The following is a 24,592-nucleotide window of genomic DNA, read 5'->3' as shown; positions in this document are numbered from 1 at the left end:
TTATGTCTGGTAGGTTCTAGGCTATTCCCTTGTGTTGTCTTCAGGCCCAGGTCCCTGGATTCCTCAACAATCTGGGCCTGCCATATGGCGGCAGGCACTTCCTCGGGGCTAAAAGAGCACCCTGACAGCCAGTACCCAAGCAGTTTCTTTAAACCTCGCATGCCACCCTGTGGACACGGGAGAGCTGTCCTTCCGCCGCCGCCGGAGGTGCCCAGTAAAGCAAAATGAAAGTGAGAGACCTAAATTCAAAGAGACCTACACCTCCTACAGGGAGTCCCACATCCTCTCTAAAACAGGCTCTTAAAGAGACAGCAGCAAAAGGTAGGGAGGCTGCACGTGGCCCAATGGCATAAAGCATGACGTGCACACGTGAATACAATGCACACAGAGACAAGCACCAGGAAGGGGGGTGGGGGGAGGGAGGGAGGGAGGCTGAGAAATTACAACACTTTTTGCAGAAATTTGGAAAGAGGTACTCACCCACTCCAGCACCCCTTTGCCCTCCTAGCCTCACGCACAGTCAGTGTTCACACATGGCTAGAGGGCTGAATTAAGGCTTGCCCACTGTAAGCTTTTAGAGCTAGCCCAGTCTAGCAACTCTTGAACCACGAGTGAGCTGCCTTTGGAAGGAGGAGCAAGGTACTGGAGGATGGGTAAGGAGGGGCTTGGGAGGGGGTGAGTATTAGCTTGTTTGGTCAGGGGTGGGGAGATGGGGAGGTGGGGGGGCAGCCTATAGGAGGATGTTGATCAGGTGAGCAATCTGTGGGTGTCCTTCATGACTCAGAACAGGCCAGGACTGCCTTATAACCTTGTGACCCAAGTGACCATTGGCCTTTGTGGGGTTAGCCCTGAGATCCTTGACTTTTAACTAGCTAGGCCACCTGACCCCACACAGAGACTTGCTTGAATTTCATTTATAAAAGTGGTGGGTGAGGGAGTGGCTTTCCAGGTCCAACAGGTCTTCACCCCAAATCTGTCACCACCTCCCCAACCTCAGCACTGGCTGCAAGCCAGACCCCAGAAAAATCCAACGGGGGGAAAAAGGTCAGAGAAAGACAGGACTACCCCGTGTCTTCTATGTCTACAGCGCTCTCTCTCTCTCTCTCTCTCTCTCTCTCTCTCTCTCTCTCTCTCTCTCATTCTCTAGGCTTCCTCTGAAGCCTAGTCTGATTTGTGGGGGGCCAGGGTGTATAAAACCAGGGTGGCCACAAACCTATATGGCAGAGGATGAGTTGAAACTTTTTCTTTTCTTTCTGGGTTGTTGGGTTGGTTTTTATATTTTCTTTTTTTTTTTTTTTTTCGAAGAGTGGCAGGGCATGGTAGCCCTTGCCCTCAATCCCAACATGCCAGAGACAGAAGCAGGTGGATTTCTGTGAATTCGAGGCTAGCCCGGCTTACATAGCTAGTTCGAGGACAGCAGGGTCTAGGTAGTGAGACTCTGGCTCGTGTGTGTGTGTGTGTGTGTGTGTGTGTGTGTGTGTGTGTGTGTGTATGCAGGCTCCCAGGGGAGTCCAGAAGAGAGTACTGGGTCCCCTAGATCTGGAGTTGGAGGTGGTTGTGAGCCACCACGTGAGCGCTAGGTACCGAACCTGTGTCTTCTGCAGGAGCAGCAATGCTCAGCTGAGCCATGTCTTCAGCATCTGGGGTTTTTTTTTTTTTTTTTCACTTTTATTTTTTAGTTTTGGGAGTTTGAATTGATTTTATTGTTTTGTAAATGTGAATTTCATAAAGTGCTTTACAGTTAAGGAAGACATCCTCACACTTCTCGCTTTAAAGCAGCTCTGGGCACAGGCTCACCACCTTGAAGTGTCCCTGGTCCTTCCCCCAACCTCTTCTAGAAGTTTTAGTTATTGATACAATGTTATCAGCCATGGCTACAAAGTAAGTATTATCGCTAAAAGATCACAGCACAGGAAGGGAGAGAGGAGCAGCTGGGGGGAATGAAACAAAGGCTTCCTCCTCACCCCCTGCAAACAAAAGGAAGCCAGCCACCCAAGGTAGTGGGAGCTGCTCTAACTCAGGGATCAAGAGCCAGCAACCCAACGTAATGGGAGCCGCTCTAACTCAGGGGTCAAGAGAAACCTAGGATTTTATTAACTTATTTTCTAACAGTTGTGAGTTAGGGTGATGTTTTGTTTGGTTGGTTTTGTTTTGAGACAGGATTTCTTCATGTAACCTTGACTGTCCAGGAATGCCTTCTCTAAACCAAGATGGTCTCGAATTCAGAGATCTGCCTGCCTTTGCCTCCTCTGCTGGGATTAGGGGTGTGGACCACTACCAATTGGCAGGATGCTATTTTAACCCCTAGACATCGCCTTCAAACAATGTATCTCTCTGCCTTCTCTTTTTCACAGAGCTCAGGGAAGAATAAATGTTCTATTTGCACCCGGGGCCACCCAAATTTTCAAATAAAACATATTTGAACATTTTGTAGATTAATTAAATTTGTGTAGGCGATGGAATGTTCATGCACATGCTTATGGAGGTCAGGGTTCAAAGTTGGGTATCTTCCCTATCACTCTTGGCTCTATTTGAGGCATTCTCTCACCACACCAGGAGCTGGATTGACTAGGCTGGCTGGCCTGTTTCTGCTCCCCTGTGCCTGGCTCTCATGTGAGCGCTGAGGATCTGAACTTCAAGTCTTCATGCAGCCTTGAACTTGATCCTCTAGCCTCTGCCTCTGGAGAGTGCCAGAGAGACTAGGAGTTAGGTGACTCCCTGATAGGAATTACCTAGTCATGGCCCTGTCCTTGTCTGTCTGCCTCTAGCTCCAAGTGTCCTACAGGCTTTTTCTCCCACCAGCAGCCCCCACTGATGAACTAGCTCCAGCTTAAGGCTAGACCCACACATGCTCCGCTCTGCAGCAGTGGCTGACCAATCCAACCCTTCTTTCTTTAAACTCACCAGCCTAAATGAGGGAAGAAAAACTCTTCTGAGAAGAGTTTGGAGAGGAAAAGACTGGAGTTCTTTACTTTCTGAGTCTCCAGGGTCTTTTTCTTGAACGTCTGCCCTATGTGTGGGTCTCCTCACCTTCATTAAAGGCGTCTGTTCAACTACTGCGGTTATCTGTTCTGTCTGAGATTTCTCTGCTGCTATCTATTTTTTTTTTTTTTTTGGTTTTTTCGAGACAGGGTTTCTCTGTAGCTTTGGAGCCTGTCCTGGAACTAGCTCTTGTAGACCAGGCTGGTCTCGAACTCACAGAGATCCGCCTGCCTCTGCCTCCCGAGTGCTGGGATTAAAGGCGTGCGCCACCACCGTCTGGCTCTGCTGCTATCTATTGAGCTCAAGATTTTTCCTGTCTTTTCATTTTTATTTTTCCCCATTTTTAAAATACTTATCTATTTATTATGTATACAATATTCTGTCTGTGTGTATGCCTGCAGGCCAGAAGAGGGCACCAGACCTCAAGTTACAGATGGTTGTGAGCCACCATGTGGTTGCTGGGAATTGAACTCAGGACCTTTGGAAGAACAGGCAATGAATGCTCTTAATCTCTGAGCCATCTCTCCAGCCACCCCCATTTTTTTTGAGATAGGGTTTCTCTATGTAGTCTTGACTGTCCTGGAACTCATTCTGTAGACCCAGGCTGGCCTTGAACTCACAGAGATCCACCTGCCTCTGCCTTCCAAGTGCTGGGATTAAAGGTGTGCGCCACTATAGCCCTGCCTCCTTTTCAGTCTTTGACAGAGCGAACAAACCCAGTCAAGACCCCTGGCTATCTCTAGGATTACAAGTATGTGTCACCAGGATCCATTTGTGTTGTCCTGGGGATCAAGTCCAGGGCTTTCTGGATGCTAAGTAAACACTCTCCCAACTGAACGACACCCATGGGGCCTTCAGTCTGATTTTGATGGCCGTGAAAAATAACTGGTAATGGGTGCCTGGGGTGAGCGGCCTGTAGCATAGTGAGTCAAGACCAGGGCCTGAGTGGATAGTGACTGCCTGCTCTAATTTGGGGGGAGGGTATTCAGCCTCAAGTCTTCCTGGCAGGAAGTTCCTATGGATCTCCAGTGTCATGCTCTGGCCAAGGTGTACACCTCATTCTCCCCACCGCCTCTCATGCATTCCTAACTTGCCTAAAGCTGGAGTTGCATGCGTCTCCTGAGATGCTGAGGCAAGAAGATGGTGAGTTCAAATCTAGCCTGGGCTATAAATTAAGCGAGCCTATCTAATAGATATATTAAACCAAACCAGAGCTAACCCAAAACAAATAAAAGGAGGGAGTTTGAGTTTGTGTGTGCAGTGTTTTGTGTCTTCATTGTATGTAGACCAGGCTAGCCTTGAATTTCAAGTGAACCTATGCTTCAGCCTCCTGAGTACTGGGATTATAGACTTAGCCACTGTATTCAACTCCAAATAGACTTTTAGGACATCTTGGATACACTTATTAGTGTATATTTTAAATTTTTGTTGCTGTCATATGTCTATTATGCATGCCGTGGCACATGTGTAGATGTCAGGACAATTTTCAGGAGTGGGATTTTTCCTTCCACAGTGGGTTGCAGGTCTCAGACTCCCCAGGCCTTGTGTGGCAAGCATGAGCCATCTAGCCGGTCCTATTTTTGTTTTGTGTTGTTTTTTGTTTTTTTTTATTTTTATTTATTTATTTATTTATTTATTTATTTATTTTTTGGTTTTTCGAGACAGGGTTTCCCTGTAGTTTCTAGAGCCTGTCCTGGAACTAGCTCTTGTAGACCAGGCTGGCCTCAAGTTCAGAGATCCGCCTGCCTCTGCCTCTCGAGTGCTGGGATTAAAGGCGTGCGCCACCACCGCCCGGCTCAGTCCTATTTATTTTTGAGGCACAGTTTAGCCCAGGCTGGCCTTATATTCATGGCAGTTGTCCTCAAGTACTGGGATTTCAGATGTGCGCTACCACACCTGGCTTCTTTGAAAGCCCCAAGGTTCTGATTAAATAGGCTAAAAAACCCAAACAAACAAACAAACCCCTCAGAACCTCTGAACTGTAAGTGAGCCACCCCATTAAATGTTTTCCTTTATAAGAGTTATGATCATGGTGTCTCTTCATAGCATCAGAAACCCTAAGACACCTTGCCTTCCTAGTTCCAGGATTACAGGTGGGCATCATCATGCCCTGTGAGATCACCCTGCAATAGTCTCCCTGCTTCTGGCCTCTTATAGCTCCAGATGTCCAAAGCACCATTGCTAAACTGATCTCCCAAGTCCTCTTGGGTGGCTGACTATAAAGGTTCTGCAGCAGAGAGGGGACTTGATTTTCCCGGTCTAAATCAGAGGAGAGGTTCACATAGAGCCTATATTATGGTTTCATCTTTTGGAGTTAGTGGCCTGGGGAGATCTTTATTTTATACCTCAAAAGTAATTTTATTTATGATAACTAAAAAATAATTTATTAATAATTACCTTTAATTCCAGCACTCAGAAGGCATTCGCAGGCAGATCTCTGTGAGTTCAAGGGCGGCCTGGACTACAGAGAGAGTTCCAGGACAGCCAAAGCTGTTACATAGAGAAACCCTGTCTTGAAAATCCAAAATAATAATAATTATTTATTTCAGCAGTGGCAGGAATTAAAACTAAGGCCTCAGGCATGCTGTGGAGCATCCCCAGTCTCCCCAAACAGTTTTTAAAATTAAGAACTTTCAGCTCATATGCATTGCTGTGTACATGAGTTTTCTAACAGCCCGTGCTTGACAATCAGTGTGTGCTGGAGTGGGGTTGAAGTTCTAAGACTCTTGATCAAGGCTCTGGCAAGGATAGGGCCAGCCATTCTGGAAGACCTCAGAGCTCCTTCTGCTGTCTTTCTTCAGCTGACTAATGAAGGTATAAGGGACCAGTGGCTCTCTGTGAAGCAGGTATCACAAGGCAACATTAGTTAATCTGGAGCTTAGTGGTCCAGAGGTTCTATCCCCAATCCATTCATCCAATAGTTCATCCACTACTCACCTGCTCATCTATCCAACCCTCTGCTGGTTTCAGCTCAGAGAACAGGGACACCGTCACTGTCACCCAAGAGGACATTCCATCTCCTTTGGGAAGGATATTAAAGCCCGTCTTCTTTCCCTCCCAGCCCCTTCACCAGAATCTCCTCTCTTACAGCACGGGCACTCCATCTCCGAAGGGCACCAGCCTCTCAATCTGAACCATTATGCCACCAAGAAGAGCGTGGCAGAGAGCATGTTGGATGTGGCGCTCTTCATGTCCAATGCCACGCGGCTGAAAGTGGTGCTGGAGCAGGGGCCATCCTCGCAGTACTACGCCACCCTCATCGCCCTCATTAGTGTCTCTCTGCTCCTGCAAGTTGTCATTGGCATTCTTCTCGTGGTCATTGGTAAGCCCAGCCTGCACGTTCTGCTTTGGTGCCCCCTGGTGGTGGGAAAGGGCCCGGCATTCACATGAAACTTCCCAGCCACCTGCTGACAGAGCCAGTCCTCTATCCTACAGTGAGGGCAGCTCCTGTCCTTTCTCCTCATATCCCATAGATGGGCACCCATCGACAGCTGCTGAATGACTGACCCCACAGGACAGTCTTTTTTTTTTTTTTTTTTTGCTTTTCAAGACAAGGTTTCTCAGTGTAGCAGCCCTAACTGTCCTGGACCTGGCTCTGTAGAGCTGGCTGGACTTGAACTCACAGAGATCTGCCTCCCAAGTGCTGGGATTAAAGGCGTGCACCATCACGGCCTGGCCAGTGGCTGTCTTATATTGTAAGCACCCGTCCCCTCTTTGACAATGTCTCTGCTCCCCACCCCTTTCTATGAAGGGGCATGTAAATTGCCTCTTACGCCGATCAGAAGACTCAAACACATCTCAATCCGGTGATTTGTCTTCCCAGTCTCTAAAGCCAGGCTGTCTCCAAGTTCCTGGGTGGGGAGAGGGAAGCTCCAGGCTTCAGCCCTAGATTCACCCACCCCCCCACCTTATCTTGTATCCACAGCCAGGCTGAACCTGAATGAGGTAGGAAAGCAGCGGCGTCTAAATCAGCTCAACAATGTTGCCACCTCCTTGGTCTTCACGACTGTGGTCATCAACATTTTTATCACTGCTTTCGGGGCACACAAGACAGGATCCATGGCTGCCGGGACCTTCAGCAATCCTGTTTAGTCCCCACCTAGGTCCCAGGTGAGGTGGAAGCCCAGAGGGCCTCAGATCCATGGGCTCACAACTGACCTTTGCTGCCTTTGGCCGTTGGAATAAGAGGGCTCTCCCTCCCCACACCAAGGGGGAAGGTCTACAGACCTTTGGATAAGGCGGTTCTTGAAGGGCTGATGGGCATTGCATAGTGCATACACCATGAGTAAGATACACATGTAAGCTTCCCGTAGCATATGCACCACGAATGCTGTGTTATATCCACGAGTCAATCCCGGTACATGAGCATTAAGTGTCAGTGCGCATGGTAGCCTCCAAGAGAACTTTCACAATTAGTGCTGGTTTAAAGCGTGGGCCTCCCATAGTACATGCACCATGAGTGCTCAGTTATAAAATGAGCCCCCCACAAGTCAGTACATGTCCCATGAGGGGGCCTTAGTGAGGCCTTTGCTCTGAGGGAGTGACAATCCTTCAGTTGCTTGTTTTCAGGGACTGTCTCTTGTAACCCAGGCTAGACTTAAAGTCCCTGTGTAATCACAGGTGACAGGTGTGTCACACCCAGGCCGTTTTTAGGTATATTTTTGCCCCACAGTTTGGGACGGGGTAGAAGGCCAATGTGGTTAGTGGGTGATGTGGCCTGCTGGGAAGAAAAGGAGCTGTGGCTTCTAGCTGGTGTTGTCCTGCAGTCCTCGTCAAGCACTGCTTGCTACTGCCACCTGGGCACAAGAGCCAGCAGCAGCATCCACAGTGCTCCCTGGAGACGCCTGGAAACTGCGCTTCAGGCCGCTGAATCATGCCATTCTTTCCTTCCCCTGGTGACTTGGGTGCAAATCCAGTCTGAGGAGCCTCATTCGGCCCCGCCCTTTCATTTTGTCTACTTTCCCCACAGGAACTGAGCCTGAACCAGCCTCAGCCTTTGGCCCTGACCTGTCGGGCTAACTAGCACTTTCCACAGCCTCCAGGAGAGTTTTGGGGGCAATGAAGATGCCCCTGCTTCCTGCCTGCAGTGCCTGAACTGAGTTGTGCCATTCTACTGGGTGATGTAATTGCATCTTGGTCTGGAGGCCTGAGCTCAGCGTCTGCAGCGGCCACCCTGTCCTCCAGCAACGGGAACTGGGTCTGCTCAGGCAGTCTACACGGCCTGCAGACTCTGGTTCCACTGCATTCCTCCCCTCTGCTCCAAGCCTCAATTTCCCCTTCCCTATCTATAAAGATGTCTTAAAAGCCACCAAATTAGTCTTGCTGTCTCCAGTCATGTGGGCTCTGAACCAGGCTGGTGTGTGGATGCCCTCATCATCTGTGCCCTGGAAAGGGCTTGTGCCATCTGTACCTCAGAAACAGGTACTGAGTGCTGGACTCATGAACACACATAGAGTTTTTAAAGACTCTACTACCAACCTACTGTACTTTTCACATTAACGGTGTTTCTTAAATGTCTTTTAAGAATACAGATTTTTCAGCTGCTGAGAAAATGCAAACTTTCAGTGAGCAAAGGTGCTTGCTGCCAAGCCTGAGAACCCCATATGGTATGGGGTTGGGGAGAACCAACCACTGAAAGGCTGCCCTCTGGCCTGCACCTGTGGCCTGCGTATACCACACACACTCTAAATGAAGAAGCTTAATTTTAATTTTAGGGCTTTTTTTTTTTTTTTTTGAGACAAGATTTCACCATGTAACTCTCGAGCTCACAGAGATCCACCTGCATTTGCCTCTGGGGTGCTGAGATTAAAGGCACCACTAAATGGCTTAATATCTCATTTTTAAAATGGGGTACTAGAGAGATGGCTTAGTGGTTTAGAGTACTGGTATCTCTTTCAGAGGATCTGAGTTTGATCCCCAGCAGCCACATGGTGACTCACACCTGTCTGTACTTCAGTTCCAGGGACTCCAATGCCCTCTTCTGGCCTCCTTGGGCACCAGGTACTCAGATGAGGCACAGATATACATGCAGGCAGAACACCCACACATAGAAAATAAAACTTTGAAAAATAGGGGCTGGGGAGATGGCTCAGCGATGAAGAGCACTGGCTGCTCTTCCAGAGGACCCGGACCCAGCACCTATATGGCAGCTCATGTCTGTCTGTAACTCCAATTCCAAGGAATCTGACACCCTCGCACAGATATACACACAGGCAAAATACCAATGAATACAAAATTAAAATAAACTTTAAAAAATCTTGAAAAATTAAAGTTAAAAAATTGCCTAGGTCAAACATAACTAGGAAGGCCAGCTCACAGCTGCAAATCATTAATGGGGCACCTTCAAACCACTCAGAAAAAACTTTTCCATTTATTTGTTTATTTCTTTATTTAGGCAGGGTCTTGTTAGGTAGCCGAGGCTGGCCCTGCACACCTGATCTTCATAGCTCAGCTTCCCAAGTGCTGGGATTACGGTTGCACTGTTCCAGCCTGCCCTTCTTCAGATGGGGAAGCCTCTCCAGGTGAGGCTGTGATTGCCTCTAACCTGGGCAGCTGAGACTGTGAGACACAGGACAGTGTGGTGTCAGCAAGCACCGAGGAGGAAGGCAAGTCAGTCCTTGGCTGTCACTGAGCAAACAGCTGGGGGACACCAGCTTTGTCCCCTGCTCCTGGGCAACAGGAAAACAGCCCTTTTGTTTTCTAAGATGCTGACTTCACAGCACCTTCCTTTCCCTTAAGGCAGATGGTAAGGAGGTAACAGACTTCAAACACAAGGCACTAGACCTGGGAGGAAGGTGGTGAGCAGGGTGGGCAAGGCCTGGAGGGCTCCCAGTCCTCAGACACAGAGCAGGAGGACTGCAGGGACTGGCTCTGGCCTTCGAGCCCAATTTCAAGAGTCCATGGCATCAGAGAAGCCTGGCACTCCACCTGTCCAGCTGCAGCCCCAGCCTACTTCCTATGTGCCTTTTCTAAAGGGCAGAAGGCCTGAGCAGAGATGAGAAGAGGCCACAACCCATGGACAGAACCGCCCTGCCCTTCTGACTGCTTAGAGGCAAGGCCCAGCGGGTTCCCAGTGGGCACCACTTTGCAGATGCCAAACTGTTCTTGGCACTCGCAGAGCCCACCACGTGGGTCCTGCAGCTCCAAATGCTGCACTTTTCATTCACAGCGTGGAAGGCAGGCTCCGTGGGGTGGAACCCTTTCTGCTGCACACCCACAAGTCCTTTCTTGCAGTGGAAAGGCGCTGTGCCGACACCCCTCACAGACTGGGTTTAATGCCCAGCATCTAATGCACCGCTGGTGCAGCAGTGGCAGCAGCGGCGGCAGCAGCAGGAAGTCCCAGCCATAGAGCACTGGGACCTATTAGTGCAAGGTAAGTATGTGACATTAGGGGACAGAAAGGGTAGCCAAAGACAGAAAAGGTTACAGGCTGTTGTCCCCAAAACTAACCATTTTTCAGTTCTTCCTGTCCATGGCCTTGCCTCCCCCACCTCACCCTGTCCCTTATGAGATGGCCAGGTTGTCCCTTATGAGATGGCCAGGTTTCACCGCCTCTTCTCCTCAGGGTCGGGAGGCTGGGGCTCTCTCCACAGAGGGCGAGGCCACAGGGCTGCTAAGCTTACAGTATATATTTTCTTCCCTTTTTGTCTCTCCCTGCTTGAGTCCCCCCCCCCCAAATTCTCACTTAAGAAGTTGACTTAAGGGTTACCTATGTCACTTTTGGTGGTCTCTCTATTATCTCCAGGTCTTAACTGGCAGGTGAGCCAAAGGAGAAGGGGCATTTCTCGGCCAGCATGGCCTTGCTGGTTCTACATAGCCCGTATGTCAGACACTGGGGAGAACAGGCCCACTGCCCACCCGTTACCACTCTGCACCCCGTTGCAGTAGGAAGATGCCACCAATGTTGGGTTTCCACTGAAGAACCCGCTCCCTGTAGGAGTTGGGTTAACACCCAGTTGGTGGCCGGCTAGCTGTCCAGTGACTACCAGGACGGATGTGTGTGTTTGAAAGGCACAGACTGAGCCTGGAGCTGAGGTACTCCGCATGGGACCAGCACCTCAGTGGGTCTGAGGTCTGCAATGCACAGCTTCGCGCCCAGTCAGTGCTGGGTCTAGACAGAAGTCTTCACTCTGTTAAAAATTATCCCCCGCTCCCCTCCACTCCAAACAAAATCTGTCCCACTGAGGTTTCTTGTTCATGGTCAACACTCCTCACGAGGAGGGCTGGGCCATGGGGATGCACCCTTGTGGTCATGATGGTATCCTATTCAAGAGGGTGTTTTCTTCTGGACCTCACTGCCCATCCTATGCAGCTGTTCCAACTATCAACTCAGTGGGTGGCAGAGGGGCCTCCGCACTTGTCCCTGGTGGAGAGGTCAGTGAGCGCCAGGGCTTCTGTTCCTCACAGTCCCTCCTCGAGGTCAACCGGAAGTAAAGGAGCTGTAGGCAGCTGTCCCTGGAGGTCATGGCATCTTCATCTGGCGGCGATTCCACATGCCTCGCTTGGAATGGAAGTGATGGAAGAAGTTCCTGAGGGAGAGCCGATCCACTTCCAGGCCTGCTTGGAGGATCCTGGAGGAGAGAGGGCATTGTGAGCCCACAGAAGCAGGAACGCTACAGACGTCCAGGAGCAACTGGGCCCTGAGGAACACACCCTCCCACATCTCTGTCAGACCCTGCCCTCCTTCCTCTGGTCACTTCCCTTGGGGCAAAAAGCAAGCCAGGCGCAGTGGGGCCAACCTGCCTTGATTGTAGTCACAGCTGTGTGACTCGAAAAGCTGCCTATCAAAGACACGCTCCCTCCTCTCTAGAAAAAGACAATAATCTCATAAATGTGCATATCTATATAGGCACACCCATCCTCTGTAATTACACACACACACACACACACACACACACACGCACGCACACTGGATCTGTAGCGCACAGCACAGTTCGTAGCTTATATCAGTCGCCTTACAGTACCAGGAGCCCGGAACTGGAGAAACTACCTACAGGCTCTGCCTGTTCCTGTCTGGCTGTTGTGTAGGGGGAATCATCGTGTTAAGTAACCCAGGCTATCCTCTAACTCAAGATCCTTCTGCCTCAGCCCCCTGAAAACTGAGATTACAGTTGTGTGTCGCACAGTCTGGCTTTTTTTTCTTACAGTACTGGGGCTCAAACCCAAGGTCTCACAGGCTAGGCAACGCTCTCATTTGCCCAGCCACCAAGGGAGGGGTCCCTTTCCAAGGAGGCCTACACTTCAAACAGGACTGCAAAGTAGATGGAACCAGAAGCCGCTCTTTCCTCCGTTCTCAAAGACAGCAGGAGGGTTAAGAACTATTTTGGAGGTCTGCATCAAAGCACAAAACCCAGCACGAAGGGTCATGTGTGACAGTAACCACTACACTGGGCTCCCATCTGCTTCGGAGTCTACTGTGATGCCGATCCCTGGGACTGAGTTATTTGACACAAGCTCTCTGAACCTCTCTCCACCCCACCTTTAATTCTCAGTATTTCAGTATTCTTCCATTCTCTTCCCTCCAGTGGGAAATCAAAGATAGGTCTGATTTTAAAGCGTCTGCTGCTTTTCAGGAGAGAAGGGACAAGTTATTAACTACTCTTCACGAGTGGTTTCCCCTCTGAGAAATAGAGACACCTACACCGAGTCCAGGAGTTTTTTTTTTTTTTTTTTTTATGGTTTTTCGAGACAGGGTTTCCCTGTAGTTTCTAGAGCCTGTCCTGGAGCTAGCTCTTGTAGACCAGGCTGGCCTCGAACTCAGAGATCCGCCTGCCTCTGCCTCCCAAGTGCTGGGATTAAAGGCGTGCGCCACCACCGCCCGGCGAGACACCTACACCGAGTCCAGGAGTTTGGTGAGAGGGATGAATGAGGCCCTGGGCATGAACCCCACTTGCCAATAATAACCCAGAGGTTGGCGGCTGCACCTTGTCCTCCCTCTCAAGAAGTAGGAAGTCCCTGGTGCCCCTGGCCTTGCCCCTTCCTCCTTCCAGCACTTATAGGCTTTCTTTCCCCCTCTTAGGGCCTCCCTTAGGCTCACATCTCCAGGTAGCATCCTCTCCCTTCCCCTTCTTTTGGGAAAGAGGACTCACATGCAAATACAGGGAGAAACAGTCTCACTGCAACAGGCTCCTCCCTTCTTGCAGCCCAGCGGCCACACAACCCTGCTTCTTGCTAACACTTTGCTGGCCCACCTGCCTAGTCTACTGCTCCCACTGTGCCCCCCATTTCTCTCCTTTTTCCTTTCCTTTTTTGGGGGGATGGAGATTGAGACAAGGTCTTGCTGTGTAGCCCAGCCTGGCCTCGAACTTGTGGCAGCCTTCCTGCCTCCTGTCTCCCCAGTGCTGGGATTAGTAACACAGCTACCACACCAGGCTAAGAATACAAGTGTATGAGTATATGCTAACACATGGTATACACTGGGTTATGTGTCTCAGTCCCAGGCTAAGTTTCTTTCGCTCTGCTTCCTAGTCTGCCCAGTGCCAGGAGTTCCCATCTCTATGAATGCTACCATGCCATCCCTGCACGAATCCTCCGCCAATTCTTCTTTAGAAGAGTTGCTTTAGTCAGGGACTTTGTCACAATGACGACAAAAGTGGTGAATGTGTGTATATGTACACACACATGCACACACGCACCCCCTCCTTCTTTAGCACTAGGGATTGACCTCACTTAGGCTAGGCAAATGCACTATATGCTCAGCCCTTTCCCTGTCTCTGAGACTATTTACTCTTCTCAGAGCCCCTTCCCTTCTCACCTCCAGGAATGCAGATCCCCTGGATATCCTGTTGCCATTTAATGGTGCACACTGCCTATTGTGCTGGCTCCCAACTCTCCCCTAACCCTTGGCCTGTCTCCCAGGGGCCTCTCACAGCTTTCAGGCCCTCCTGCAGGCAGCTGTGTCTGGGAAGAGCATGATCCCTGGCCGGGGAGAAAGCTCCCGGTGGCTTGCCGGGTCCTGAGAACAGCACCATTCACCATTTAGCTCCGGCACCTTGCTTTACCTGTGGCAGCTCAACCACCCACTCAGACTGTGACTAGCAGTGGATGGATCACCCCCTCTGCTGGATACACAGCCCGAGTGTTAGCGAAGCCAGCCTCCGGAAGCTCTCAGACCAGCATACATTCCCAGCCCTGGGACTCGGCAGCACAGCTCCCCAACAGATCCCCAAAGGCCCTGCTCCTACATCACCTGTCCAGCAGCTCCCAGTCCTCGCCTCCCCAGCGGTCTCGGAACTCCTTGGTGTTCATGCCCCCAATCTTGTCCAGGTCGGACTTGTAGATGCCAAGCAGCCCAAATCCATTGACCTCCCAGTAGCCTGTGGACAGACAAGGCACAGCTGAGACGAGCTGGATGCTGTGTTCCCACAGGCTCTTCTGGAGGTACAGAGTTGGGCAGCAGAGGCAACAGACTGTCAGCTAAGGGAAGCCCCTGGACTGCCTGGGGGTTCTCTCTATCAAGGCTTGACGTTCAGCAAACACAGCAGTGACCATAGTCTGATGTCACAACCTAACTGTAGCCCGGCATTTAGGATGTGATCCCAGCAGCCTTCTGGCAGCTGTGAGCTGGTTTTCCCATCTAGTTCCTCTCTCCACCTTCCTATCCTCCGGGCACAGCATCCAACCCACAGCAAATGCTTCCTGAGTGCTGGATGAAAATGCACGCTGGAGATGAGGGGAAAGAGCCACTGCTTTGCCTGCTACTGTGTCTGTCAGTAGAGCCCTGGGTTTCTCCAAAGATCAGAGAACGCAGGAAGGCAGAATGGGGAAGCTGCTGATGCTTAGGCATAAACTTTTCCAGTCTTGGGGTTAAACACTAAGGTCAGAGGTGTCTCCTCTTCCTCCTCCAGGGCAAGGCTCACCCTCAGGCCACTGCGGGGTGGCCCCACAGTGCAGCCGCATCACCATGGGGGCAAAGGCCATCTTGCCCTCTACACAGTGCTTGCGGATGGTATCGATGATTCCTGCTGGGAAGTGGATGTGCAGGTCACAGAGGAAGATGATGCTGTGTGGATCCTGGGGATGGAGAAGACAAGGTCAGCAGACCTCTGGACCAGAGCTGGGAGACGGGGCCAATCTAAGAGCAGCGGTTCTTAGCCTTCCTAACACTGCAACCCTTTAATACAGTTCCTCATGTTGTGATGACCCCAACCATAAAATTATGTTGCTACTTCATAACTATAATTTTGATACTATTATGAATCATAATTTTTTTGGAGACAGGTTTGTCAAGGGGGTCGTGACCACTGCTCTAGAGGCCTCCTCGGGCTCTTCCCTACTGGAGTGACTGACAGGTTACACAAAGCTAAATACGAGAGAGACAGATTTCTACAACCCCGGTTAGCAGGGCCGAGTTCTCACATCACACGGTGAACTCAGGCTCCTCTCCCACTTTATTCTGAGACAGACTCTCGGAAGACTAGTCTGGGATTGGTTGTGTAGTCCAGGTGGCCTCAAGTCAAGCTCCCGCTCTCTTAGACTCCTCGGAGCTGGGATTATAGGCACGTACCACAATACCTGACTTCTGCCCCATGTTTTATGGGGTCTGAGGACTCTGACAACTGGGAAAACACCTCCTTGCTAAGGTTTTGAAGTATTCCCCCAAAGGTCATGTGATAAAGGATTGCTTTCCAGCCTGTGGTGCCACTGGAAACTAGTGTGGAGCCCAGTGGGAAGAGGTTAGGTCACGAGGAGGCATAGATGCTGGGAGCCCAACCCTTCTCTTTCTGTTCTTGGAGAACGTGTCCTGGGGCGAGCAGTGCCCTGTGCCATGGGTTCTGTGCCACAGGCCCAAAAACAATGGGGCAAAGTGATCATTGACTAAAACCATGACCCAAACGAACCTTTGGGTGGTGGAGTGCGCTTGCCTAGCATGCACAGGGCCTTGTACAATTCCCAACACTACAAATAATTAACAAACAAATCTTAATTTAATGCAGAGAGCTGGTTTTTTTTTTCCAACTTGATACAAGCTAGGGTCATCTAGGAAGAAGAACTTCAATTATGCTTCCATCAGACTGACATCTGGAGAAGTCTAGGGGGCACTTTGATTCATGATTGGTGCAGGAGGGTCCAGACCATGTGGATGGTGCCACCCCGTCTGAGAAAGCAAGATGGAGACCAGAGAGATGGCTCTGAGAGGTGAAGAGCACTGGCTGCTCTTCTGGGGGCCTGGGCTTGACTCCCAACACCCACAGGGCAGCTCACAAAATTAAAGTGAAAAGCAAGTTGAGTGAGCTACGAAGAGTAAGCCAGTCGGCCCTTTTCTTCCATGGTTCCTGCTTGAGCCCTGCCCTGCCCTCCCTCAGTGATCCACTGGGACCCAGACGCGTGAACCAACTAAACCCTTTCCTCCCCAAGTTGCTCTTGATCATGGTGTTTATCATAGCAACAGAAAGCGAAGGAGGAGGACACTCAGGTTATCTTGTTACAGGAATGGACAGTGACAAGCACAGACCTGTGACCCAATCCCTTTCCTACTAAGGAGCTGACGACCTTCCCAGTGTCTCTCTGCCTCTTAACTTGACCACCTTCCCAAGCGTCCTTGAGGCCCATTACCTTCACCAGATCTATGCCGGCCTGCAGTCCAGCGGAGCGCTCAAAGTTCCCACTCAGCTTCAGGTACTGGTAGCTGCAGGAAGAGAGGGAGGGGCCGAGCGTGAGGATTCAGCTGTAGGGTCCCTGAAGGAAGCTGGGAGGCATAAAACAGAGAGAGTAGCTGCTCCTGGGTTGTGGACAGGGGTGTAAGGCCTCAGGAAAGCTGGCTGCCACTTCTGGTTCTGCCCTGCCCAGAGGTCCTGGGATGCTGGCAAAGGGGGCAAGCCAGCTGCAGCGGGCGTCTTTCTCACCTCCGCAGCCTGGATGTCTTCAGAGCCACCTCCACATCCATGTCCTCACTGCTATAGTCTGTGACAATGACGTTGAAATGTGGGTCGCCAGTGACTCGGGACAGGCCCTCCATATCTCTGATGAACTGCTGCACCCAGCGAGCCTGGTTCTTCACTATGCAGGTAGGTCACGCAGGGAGAAAACGGCAGAGTTAGGGAAAGGCAAAAATCCCTCCACTCTGCCCCCCAAGTCAGGAGTCCCATCTACCTCGGCCAAGAGATAATGCAACTATAGGAATCGTTAGCATGAAGCACAAGGACCTGAGGGCCAGTGCACGGGCCTTCTATAGCTCCCTGAACACCTACCTCCCAGGCAAACTGGGAGACAGCCTTGGGTGGGCCTCACGGCAGCAACCCTGCCCAGTTTTAACTGACCTGCTCCCTACCCATCTTACTCAAACTTTGTCTCTTGTTCTTCATTCTTACAGTCTCATGTTTTCCCTCCTCATCGTAAAGATGACTCTAGGGCTGGAGGTGTGGCTCCGTGCCTTGCTTAGCAAGTGCCAGGCCGTGGACTTAATCTCCAGCACCACAAAAAGTAATCGAAATAAAACCCACTCCATATAATACCCTCACTCTTATTTCTTCAACAATAACAACCCAAATTGGTGCTAATACCCAACCTGGAGACCCAGCATGGCAGAAAGCAGTGGCTTCAACTCAGCATGAGATCTCAGTTCCACACAAAAGCTCAATCTGTCCTTCCTTGTGAATCCCTAGTTCCTCAAAGGCTTCGCTCACAAATCCTTGGGAGATCAAATCAAGAAAACAGGCCCAGTGCTCATGGTGATCACCAAGACACCCATTCTGGTAACGCTTACCAGGCACGATAAAGTGGACCACAGCCCGATGGTTCCAGGAGAAACCTTGCGGCCAGCACAGCTTTGGCTCTGGATCCTGGACATTGAGTATATGTCTGCGGCGACGATGTGGGCTCCAGACCAAGCCCTGCAGGTTCCGTGTTTCTGTGTCCTCTCCGCCAATGCTGTCACCTCCCCGCCAGCCTCGAGTGGACACGTACTCTGAGAGGCGCACCAGGCGCTGGCCTTCCAGCAGTTCAAGCTCCAGGAGGTAGCGCCCTCCACGCAGCCGGTCCTGGCGCTTCTCCACATTCACGATGCGCTGCAGCTGGTATCTCCTGAGGTACAGAGGACCACCAGCGTGAGCAGAGGGTGTGTGGTAAAAGCCTGCAGGCTCAGTTGTCAGATCCTAGTTTTGTCTTTGCTCTGCCATTGGTTAGCTGTAGAGGCTCATACAAGATACACAACCGCCCTAAGACTCACTCCTTCATCTTCAAATGTAGGATGATTTTTTTTTTTTGGTTTTTCGAGACAGGGTTTCTCTGTAGCTTTTGGAGCCTGTCCTGGAACTAGCTCTTGTAGACTAGGCTGGTCTCGAACTCACAGAGATCCGCCTGCCTCTGCCTCCCGAGTGCTGGGATTAAAGGCGTGCGCCACCACCGCCCGGCTGTAGGATGATTTTTAAGGCCTTTTATAGCTCTAAGACTTAATAAAAGGGATCTTGTGACAGATTCCTTTGGAAATTGACCCACATTAAGAAAAAAAAAAACAAGTTGGGCAGTGATGGCTCATGCCTTTAAACCCAGCACTTGGGAGGCAGAGACTGGTGGATCTCTGTGAGTTCGAGGCCAGCCTGGAATACAGAGAGAAAGCCTGTCTCAAAACAAAACACCAACAGCAAAGACAAACAAATAAATACAGAATCCAGGGACTTGAAAGACAGCTCAGTGGTTAAGAGTGTTTGCTGTTCTTTCAGAGAACCTGAGTTGGGTTCCGGCACACGTATCAGGTGGCTGATAATCATCCAGCTCCAGGGGATCTGACAGGCTCCTCTAAATACTATGGGCATCTACACTCACACACGCACAAGCTCCCCCCCCCCAGGAGACAGCCCCCATATACACACACTAAAAGTAAATCCTGTATCAGGAGAGATGACTGAGCAGTTAAGACTACTGGCTACTCTTCCAAAGGACCTGTGCTGGATTCCAGCATCCACACGACAGCTCATAAGCATCTGTAAAACCAGCCACAGGGGGACCAAACACTCTCTTCTGGATTCTGCAGGCACTGTACACATGTGGTACACAGGCATACATGCAGGCAAAAGAACCATACACATAAAATAAAAATAAGGGTAAAAAGCCTTTTTAAATGAATCTTAAAAACAAAACAAACAAAAAAGGCAGGCGGTGGTGACGCACGCCTTTAATCCCAGCACTCGGGAGGCAGAGGCAGGCGGATCTCTGTGAGTTCAAGGCCAGCCTGGTCTACAAGAGCTAGTTCCAGGACAGGAGCTAAAGCTACAGAGAAACCCTGTCTCGGAAATAAACAAAACGAGACAGGATTCGTCTATTTGTTGCCTCCAAGAAACACACCTCTCCATCAAATAGACACTGCCTTAGGGTGTAGGGATGGCAGAAGTGTTCCAGGCCAATGACCTAGAAAACAGGTGTTGCTATAATATCTAAAAACATAAACTTCAAACCAAAACAGTCAGAAGAGACAAAAAGCCACATCATACTGATTAAAGGGAAAACCCACCAGGAGGCTGCTACAATTCTAAGCACACTCACCCAACACCGGGGAACCCCAAACAGCAACAGACCACAGCTGCCCATCAGTGAGTGAGCCTGGAAATAAGCCAGGCATTTCCAGCCAACGGACCGGCATCAAAGGCAGTAAAACATACCTCGTCTAGGGAACAGTGTCTGCTGGAAGCGGAAACTACACGTGCAGAAGAATAAAACGAAGCCCACACTTCTCTCCACTCAAAAATCAACGCAAAGCCAGTCAGACTCAAACATTTCTATTTAGCACCAGAAATGGTGGCACCGCTGAAGAAAACACCCAGGTAATGAATGCTTCGGGGCATTGCTCTGGTCAAAGGCTGTCTGAATGAGCCTCAAAGCACAGGCAACAGAAAGCCAAGATGAACAATTAAGGACCTGTCAAACTAGAGCAAGCACGCGCCCAGGCGAACAGAAACCTCACCAGCTCTGCCTGTCCCCCACCCACCGCTGGAATTACAGGCACGGAATGCCAAGCTAGGCTGTTATGTGGGAATTTGAACTCAGGCCCTAAAGTTTTCATGGTAAATGTTCTTACCCACTGAGCTATCTCTCTCTCTGGAAACAAAGAGATACCTTTTAAAAGATAGCAAAATAAACATTGAGGCGTGACCTATATTCCAGGTTCACACAGGCTCAAGACTTCATCTCAAAACAAAACAAAACAAAATAAAAAACACCAAAAGCCAGGTATATGTCTATAAGTCCAAGCAACAAGAGTTCTGCTTATGAGTCCAAGGCTAGCTCCATCCAAATAATAAGGTCCAGACCAGTCAAAGCCACTTACAAAAACAAAAAGTCAGGCATAGTAGCACAGGTCTGTAATCCTAGCACTTAGAAAGAGGGCACAGGAAGGCCACCGAAACAAATAAACAACAAAAAAAAAACAAACCAAGGCTGGTCTAGGCAACACAGAGAGATGCTATGTCAAACAACAACAACAAACCCCAAACCAAACAAGATCAAAAAGTGTGTGTGTGTGGGGGGGGGGAGGTGGATGGCCTAGAAAGATGGCTCCGTGGTTAATTGCATTTGTTCCTCCAGAGGACCAGTTTGCTTCCCAGTGCCCACAGGGTGGCTCACAACCATAACTGACTCCAGTTCAAGAGGCTCTAGCACCCTCTTCTGGCCTCTTAGGGTACTAGGAACATACAGAATGTGCTCACAAACATGCAGACAAAAATACTCATACATATAAGATAAAATAAATAAATCTTTAAAAAATGATCAACAAGTATATGAAAAATATTCAGTATTGTTAATCATCAGGGTAAGATCAAAATGATACCATTTCACCCCAGCAGGATTGACAGCTGTCACGTTGACCACAATAAAGTGGAGGATGCAGATAGACTACCGGTGACCCTCTCACATGCTGTGGGAGTGTAAGTTAGTGTGGCTTACTAAAGAAAAAAGTCACAGAGGCTCCTCACAAAACTACAACTGGAGTCCCCATCTGATCCAGCTACCCCACCACCCAAAGGAACTGGAATCAGTCTGTGAAAGGCTTCTGCCCTCACGTGTACACGGCAGTTCTCGTTACAATCGTCAAAATGTTGAGCCAAAGTATTTACCATAGCTGAATGAGTAAAGAGCACTGATTTATATATGGGATGAAATATTATCTAGCTATAAACAGCAGAATCCATCCACAGCAACATGGATGCAATTGTAGGACAAATAACTCAGGCACAGAAAGACAAATGCCACATGTCCTCATTTATACGTAGAAGCAAAAAAGCTACCTACGGAAGCACAGAGTAGAACAGTAGTTACCCGAGCCTGGGAAGAATGGGGGGCAGAATAGAGGTGAGACAGTCAGGGTACAGGATGCACTTGGACAGGTGAGCTAGCTCTGTTTTATAGCACACCACATGGTTATGGTGGGAGAGAACTGTTTAAAAATAACTAGCTGGGGGGCTGGAGAGATGGCTCAGTGGTTAAGAGCATTGCCTGCTCTTCCAAAGGTCCTGAGTTCAATTCCCAGCAACCACATGGTGGCTCACAACCATCTGTAATGAGGTCTGGTGCCCTCTTCTGGCCTTCAGGCATTCACGCAGACAGAATATTGTATACATAATAAAAATAAATCAATATTTAAAAAAAAATAAAAATAACTAGCTGGGAAAACATTTCCCTCTCCTCTCCTTGTCCTCAAGCCTTGAGACACAGGTCTGAAACCCCAGCTCCTCTGGGGGCTGAAACCCCAGCTCCTCTGGGGGCTGAGGCAAGAGGATCTCAAGTTCCAGGCTGAGCTTCACAAGTTCAAGGCCAGCCTTAGTAACTCATTAGGACCCTATTTCAAAAAGAAAGAGAAGAAAGGGCTGGGGACATAGCTTAGTAGGGCAGCACTTGCCTAGTGGGTGTGGGTACAGGAACCCAAGCTAACGCAAGGGAATGGAAATGCCCGGGAGTTATTCGACACTAGTGACCGCTGAACTCTGATGTGAAGGTACGTGTAAAGCCAGCACGTTTGCACACACCAGCATACTGAGTTTAATAGCCTGAGACTTTTCTCTGAGAATCTTGATTGATTAAACAAATGAACATATGAAGTAAGAGAGGGTATTAATGGAGGGGGAGGGAAGGAGAGGTGAGGGAGAGCAGGGCTCTATCTATGCCCTCTAAGCTCCATCTGAGGCTGTGACTTACATTTTCAGCCTGCTTTGCTTGTTTCTCTGTTCCCAAGCTCCCTCTCAGAGGGCAGATGCCAGTCTACCAAGCCTTGCTAGTCCTCAGCTCCAGTCAGGGTGAAGCCACTCAACCTTCTCACACCCCAGAATACCAGCAAAGGTTGGCTACTCCTGCAGCAGGAACCCTGCTTTCAGCCCGCAGGTCAGGGTTTAGGTCAGGGCTCCCCGAGGGCAGCGGCTGCCACCTACCCATGCCCCAGCCCCAGGGGAGCCCTTTACCTTACCCCCGGGTCCTCTGGCTGAGCTTTCTCAGGAAGACCCGTGTGACTTCCAGGGCCTCCTGCTCTGGAAGCAGCAGGTTGCCAGATGTGTTGCAGCTCAGATCAATCCAGTCAGTCCTCAGGGCTTGGAAGTCGAGGTTCTGAGCACTGAAGGTCTGGTCCCAGTTCACCACCGGGTCAAACACAGGCACATATTCGAACGCCTCGCTCATGTCTTCCTCCTCTTCTTCCCCCTCTTCCTCTTCCTCCACTTCTCCTTCCTGGCCCGCTGCTACCACCACTTCCTCCTCCCCATGCCAGGCCCTGCTGGGAGCGGGAGCCTGGGGCTCCAGCCTGTCAGCCCGTCTCTGCTCAGCAATAAAAGACTCCACTTGATTCAGCCACTGAGACTGCTCCAGAGTCTTCCGGGACTGTCCCCAGTGGGTCGGGCTCTCGGAATGAGAGGCAGGTTCTTCAGGGTCCCCTTGTCAGAATGAGAGAAATCTTGGTTGGACACAGGGCTACTTTCCCCTTCCTTTCTTTGGCTGACAGGTCTAAGATGTCACTTGCCCTTGTTGGAAAGGGAGGTGTGGAGTTGTGTTTGGGGAAAGGCGCCAGTGGGCCGCTCTGTGGATGAGCCAAGAGCTTCCGGAGGTGGTAGTCAGTGACACCCAGCCCCCGGGGTGGAAGTAGTCTGCGGTTTCCTCCCTAGTGTCCCAGTGTCCTCGTCTCGGGAGGCGGGGATCTCCTCTGCTACATCTTCATACTGGGATTCTTCTAGAAGGCCATCCTCAAAACCTGTCAAGAATCAGTCCTCATTTCAGGAGGTTTCTATTCTTCCCAAAAGACACAAGCAGCAGATGGTTACACACATGACAATACTGAGGGGTCAGGTGGGGATCGTTTTGCTGGTGGCCCTGCACAAGTTACCCCCACCTCCGACACCCCAGTTTTGCTATTTACATCAAGGCTGATGGGCAGCATGGAGGTGTGCATGCCTGTAATCTCAGCACTTGGAAGGTAGAAACAGGAGGTTTGTCAACAAAGTTGAGTCTAGCCTGGTCTACACAGCAAATTCCAGGCTATCCTGAATGCCAGCATGAGAGTTTGTCTTAAAAAAAAAAAAAAGCACATATGCAAATAAAGAAAAGCTTAAAACAAACCAATAACAAAACCCAACCTCTTAAAAGGTTGTGGGCCGAGTGCTATAAACACCTCAATCACCAGCACCATTTAGGATTCAACAAGTGACCTCAGCCATCCCTGGTCCCTCATGGAAGGCCACAGCAAGACAAGGGTCTCCCTAGAGCATGCTTCCCTGGATTGTGAGAAAGAACTGATCAGGAGAATTTACATGCTAAGCTCCTCCTCCCTGGATTGTTGAAGAGGGATTGATCAGGAGGATTTGCACGCTAAGCTCCCCATGCAAAGCTATATTAGAATGTTCCCTAGAAAGAGACCACGGCCACCTGCAGCTAGGTGCGCCCTGGTAGCCTTAACCACATTCATCTCTGTACCTGGCTGCTCCAGGCCCTCTTTCTCTGGCTTGTCCATCTTGATATACTCCTGGAAGCTAGACCTGTAGGAGGAAGGGGCATGTGTACACACACCAGACTCCTTACAGGTTCTACCTGGGCAGGAGTGGAGAAGGGAGCTGGGACAGTCTGTTCTGCAAGGGTACATCCACACAGGTGCACGTGAGGGGGTCCAAGAACTCCCCAGTGTGCAGGGGCCGCTCCAGCCTAGGCAGTCCTCCTGACTCCTACAAGCCCCGGAAAGTCCCACACACCTGTCCTGGTCGAGGCACTTTCATGGTAGAAAGCATTTATTGTGGGTCTCCATGTGGCTCAGACGGGGTATAGTCCATTGGGATAAACAAAGGACAGATGAACCTGAAAGCAGAGGAGAGAGGGGCATGTGAGAGTGGGAATCCTGGGGAGGAACCAGCCTCGGATGAGCCACACTGGACAGGGGAGGGCTGCTGCGGAGTTGAACGTCGCATCCAGCTATGCAGTCTAGACTCCAGCGTTCTCGGACCTGCTCTTTTGGGTTCCCTGGGCCATCTGTCTCCCTTAGTTGTCACCAAGACCATTCCCTCTTCCTTTTGCCACCCGATCCCCTCCTTTCATCTGGAGCCTGTCTTTATCCACTAACTCTCTCAGCACCGAGCCCTTTCTACACTCCATTCCCTTTGCCCCTTAAACACAGCCTAGCTCACCACCACCAAGAATGTCCTCAATCATG

At 50.2% G+C, this 24,592-nt stretch overlaps 2 protein-coding genes across 4 annotated transcripts in view; one reads left to right on the top strand and one right to left on the bottom strand.

Annotated features, from left to right (window-relative positions):
• The first annotated feature begins 219 nt into the window (after positions 1-219).
• On the top strand, positions 220-8,290 carry Ninj2 (ninjurin 2). 3 transcript variants are annotated; one of them, XM_038319507.2, is made up of 4 exons: positions 220-321; positions 6,073-6,304; positions 6,908-7,092; positions 7,952-8,290. In XM_038319507.2, the coding sequence occupies exons 2-3, from the start codon at positions 6,151-6,153 to the stop codon at positions 7,072-7,074; spliced, it is 321 nt and encodes a 106-aa protein (XP_038175435.1). In that variant the 5' UTR covers positions 220-321; positions 6,073-6,150; the 3' UTR covers positions 7,075-7,092; positions 7,952-8,290. The 3 variants fall into 3 exon arrangements, with proteins under 3 accessions (XP_038175435.1, XP_038175434.1, XP_038175433.1); XM_038319506.2 differs by lacking the exon at positions 220-321 and adding an exon at positions 456-653; XM_038319505.2 differs by lacking the exon at positions 220-321 and adding an exon at positions 458-639.
• Positions 8,291-11,443: 3,153 nt separating this feature from the next.
• The window catches only part of B4galnt3 (beta-1,4-N-acetyl-galactosaminyltransferase 3), a 101,993-nt gene continuing 88,844 nt past the window's right edge, over positions 11,444-24,592 (bottom strand). The window contains 13 exon segments of the mRNA XM_038320248.1: positions 11,444-11,552; positions 14,171-14,297; positions 14,841-14,994; positions 16,537-16,609; positions 16,827-16,980; positions 17,687-18,003; positions 22,373-22,772; positions 22,775-22,904; positions 22,907-23,026; positions 23,028-23,146; positions 23,866-23,927; positions 24,138-24,211; positions 24,214-24,240. Of these exon segments, the coding sequence (XP_038176176.1) occupies positions 11,444-11,552; positions 14,171-14,297; positions 14,841-14,994; positions 16,537-16,609; positions 16,827-16,980; positions 17,687-18,003; positions 22,373-22,772; positions 22,775-22,904; positions 22,907-23,026; positions 23,028-23,146; positions 23,866-23,927; positions 24,138-24,211; positions 24,214-24,240 (1,866 nt within the window).

The sequence above is a fragment of the Arvicola amphibius genome, chromosome 2 (genome assembly GCF_903992535.2).
Source record: "Arvicola amphibius chromosome 2, mArvAmp1.2, whole genome shotgun sequence".
Lineage (NCBI taxonomy): Eukaryota > Metazoa > Chordata > Mammalia > Rodentia > Cricetidae > Arvicola > Arvicola amphibius.
This window is presented reverse-complemented; position numbering and strand designations above follow the sequence as displayed.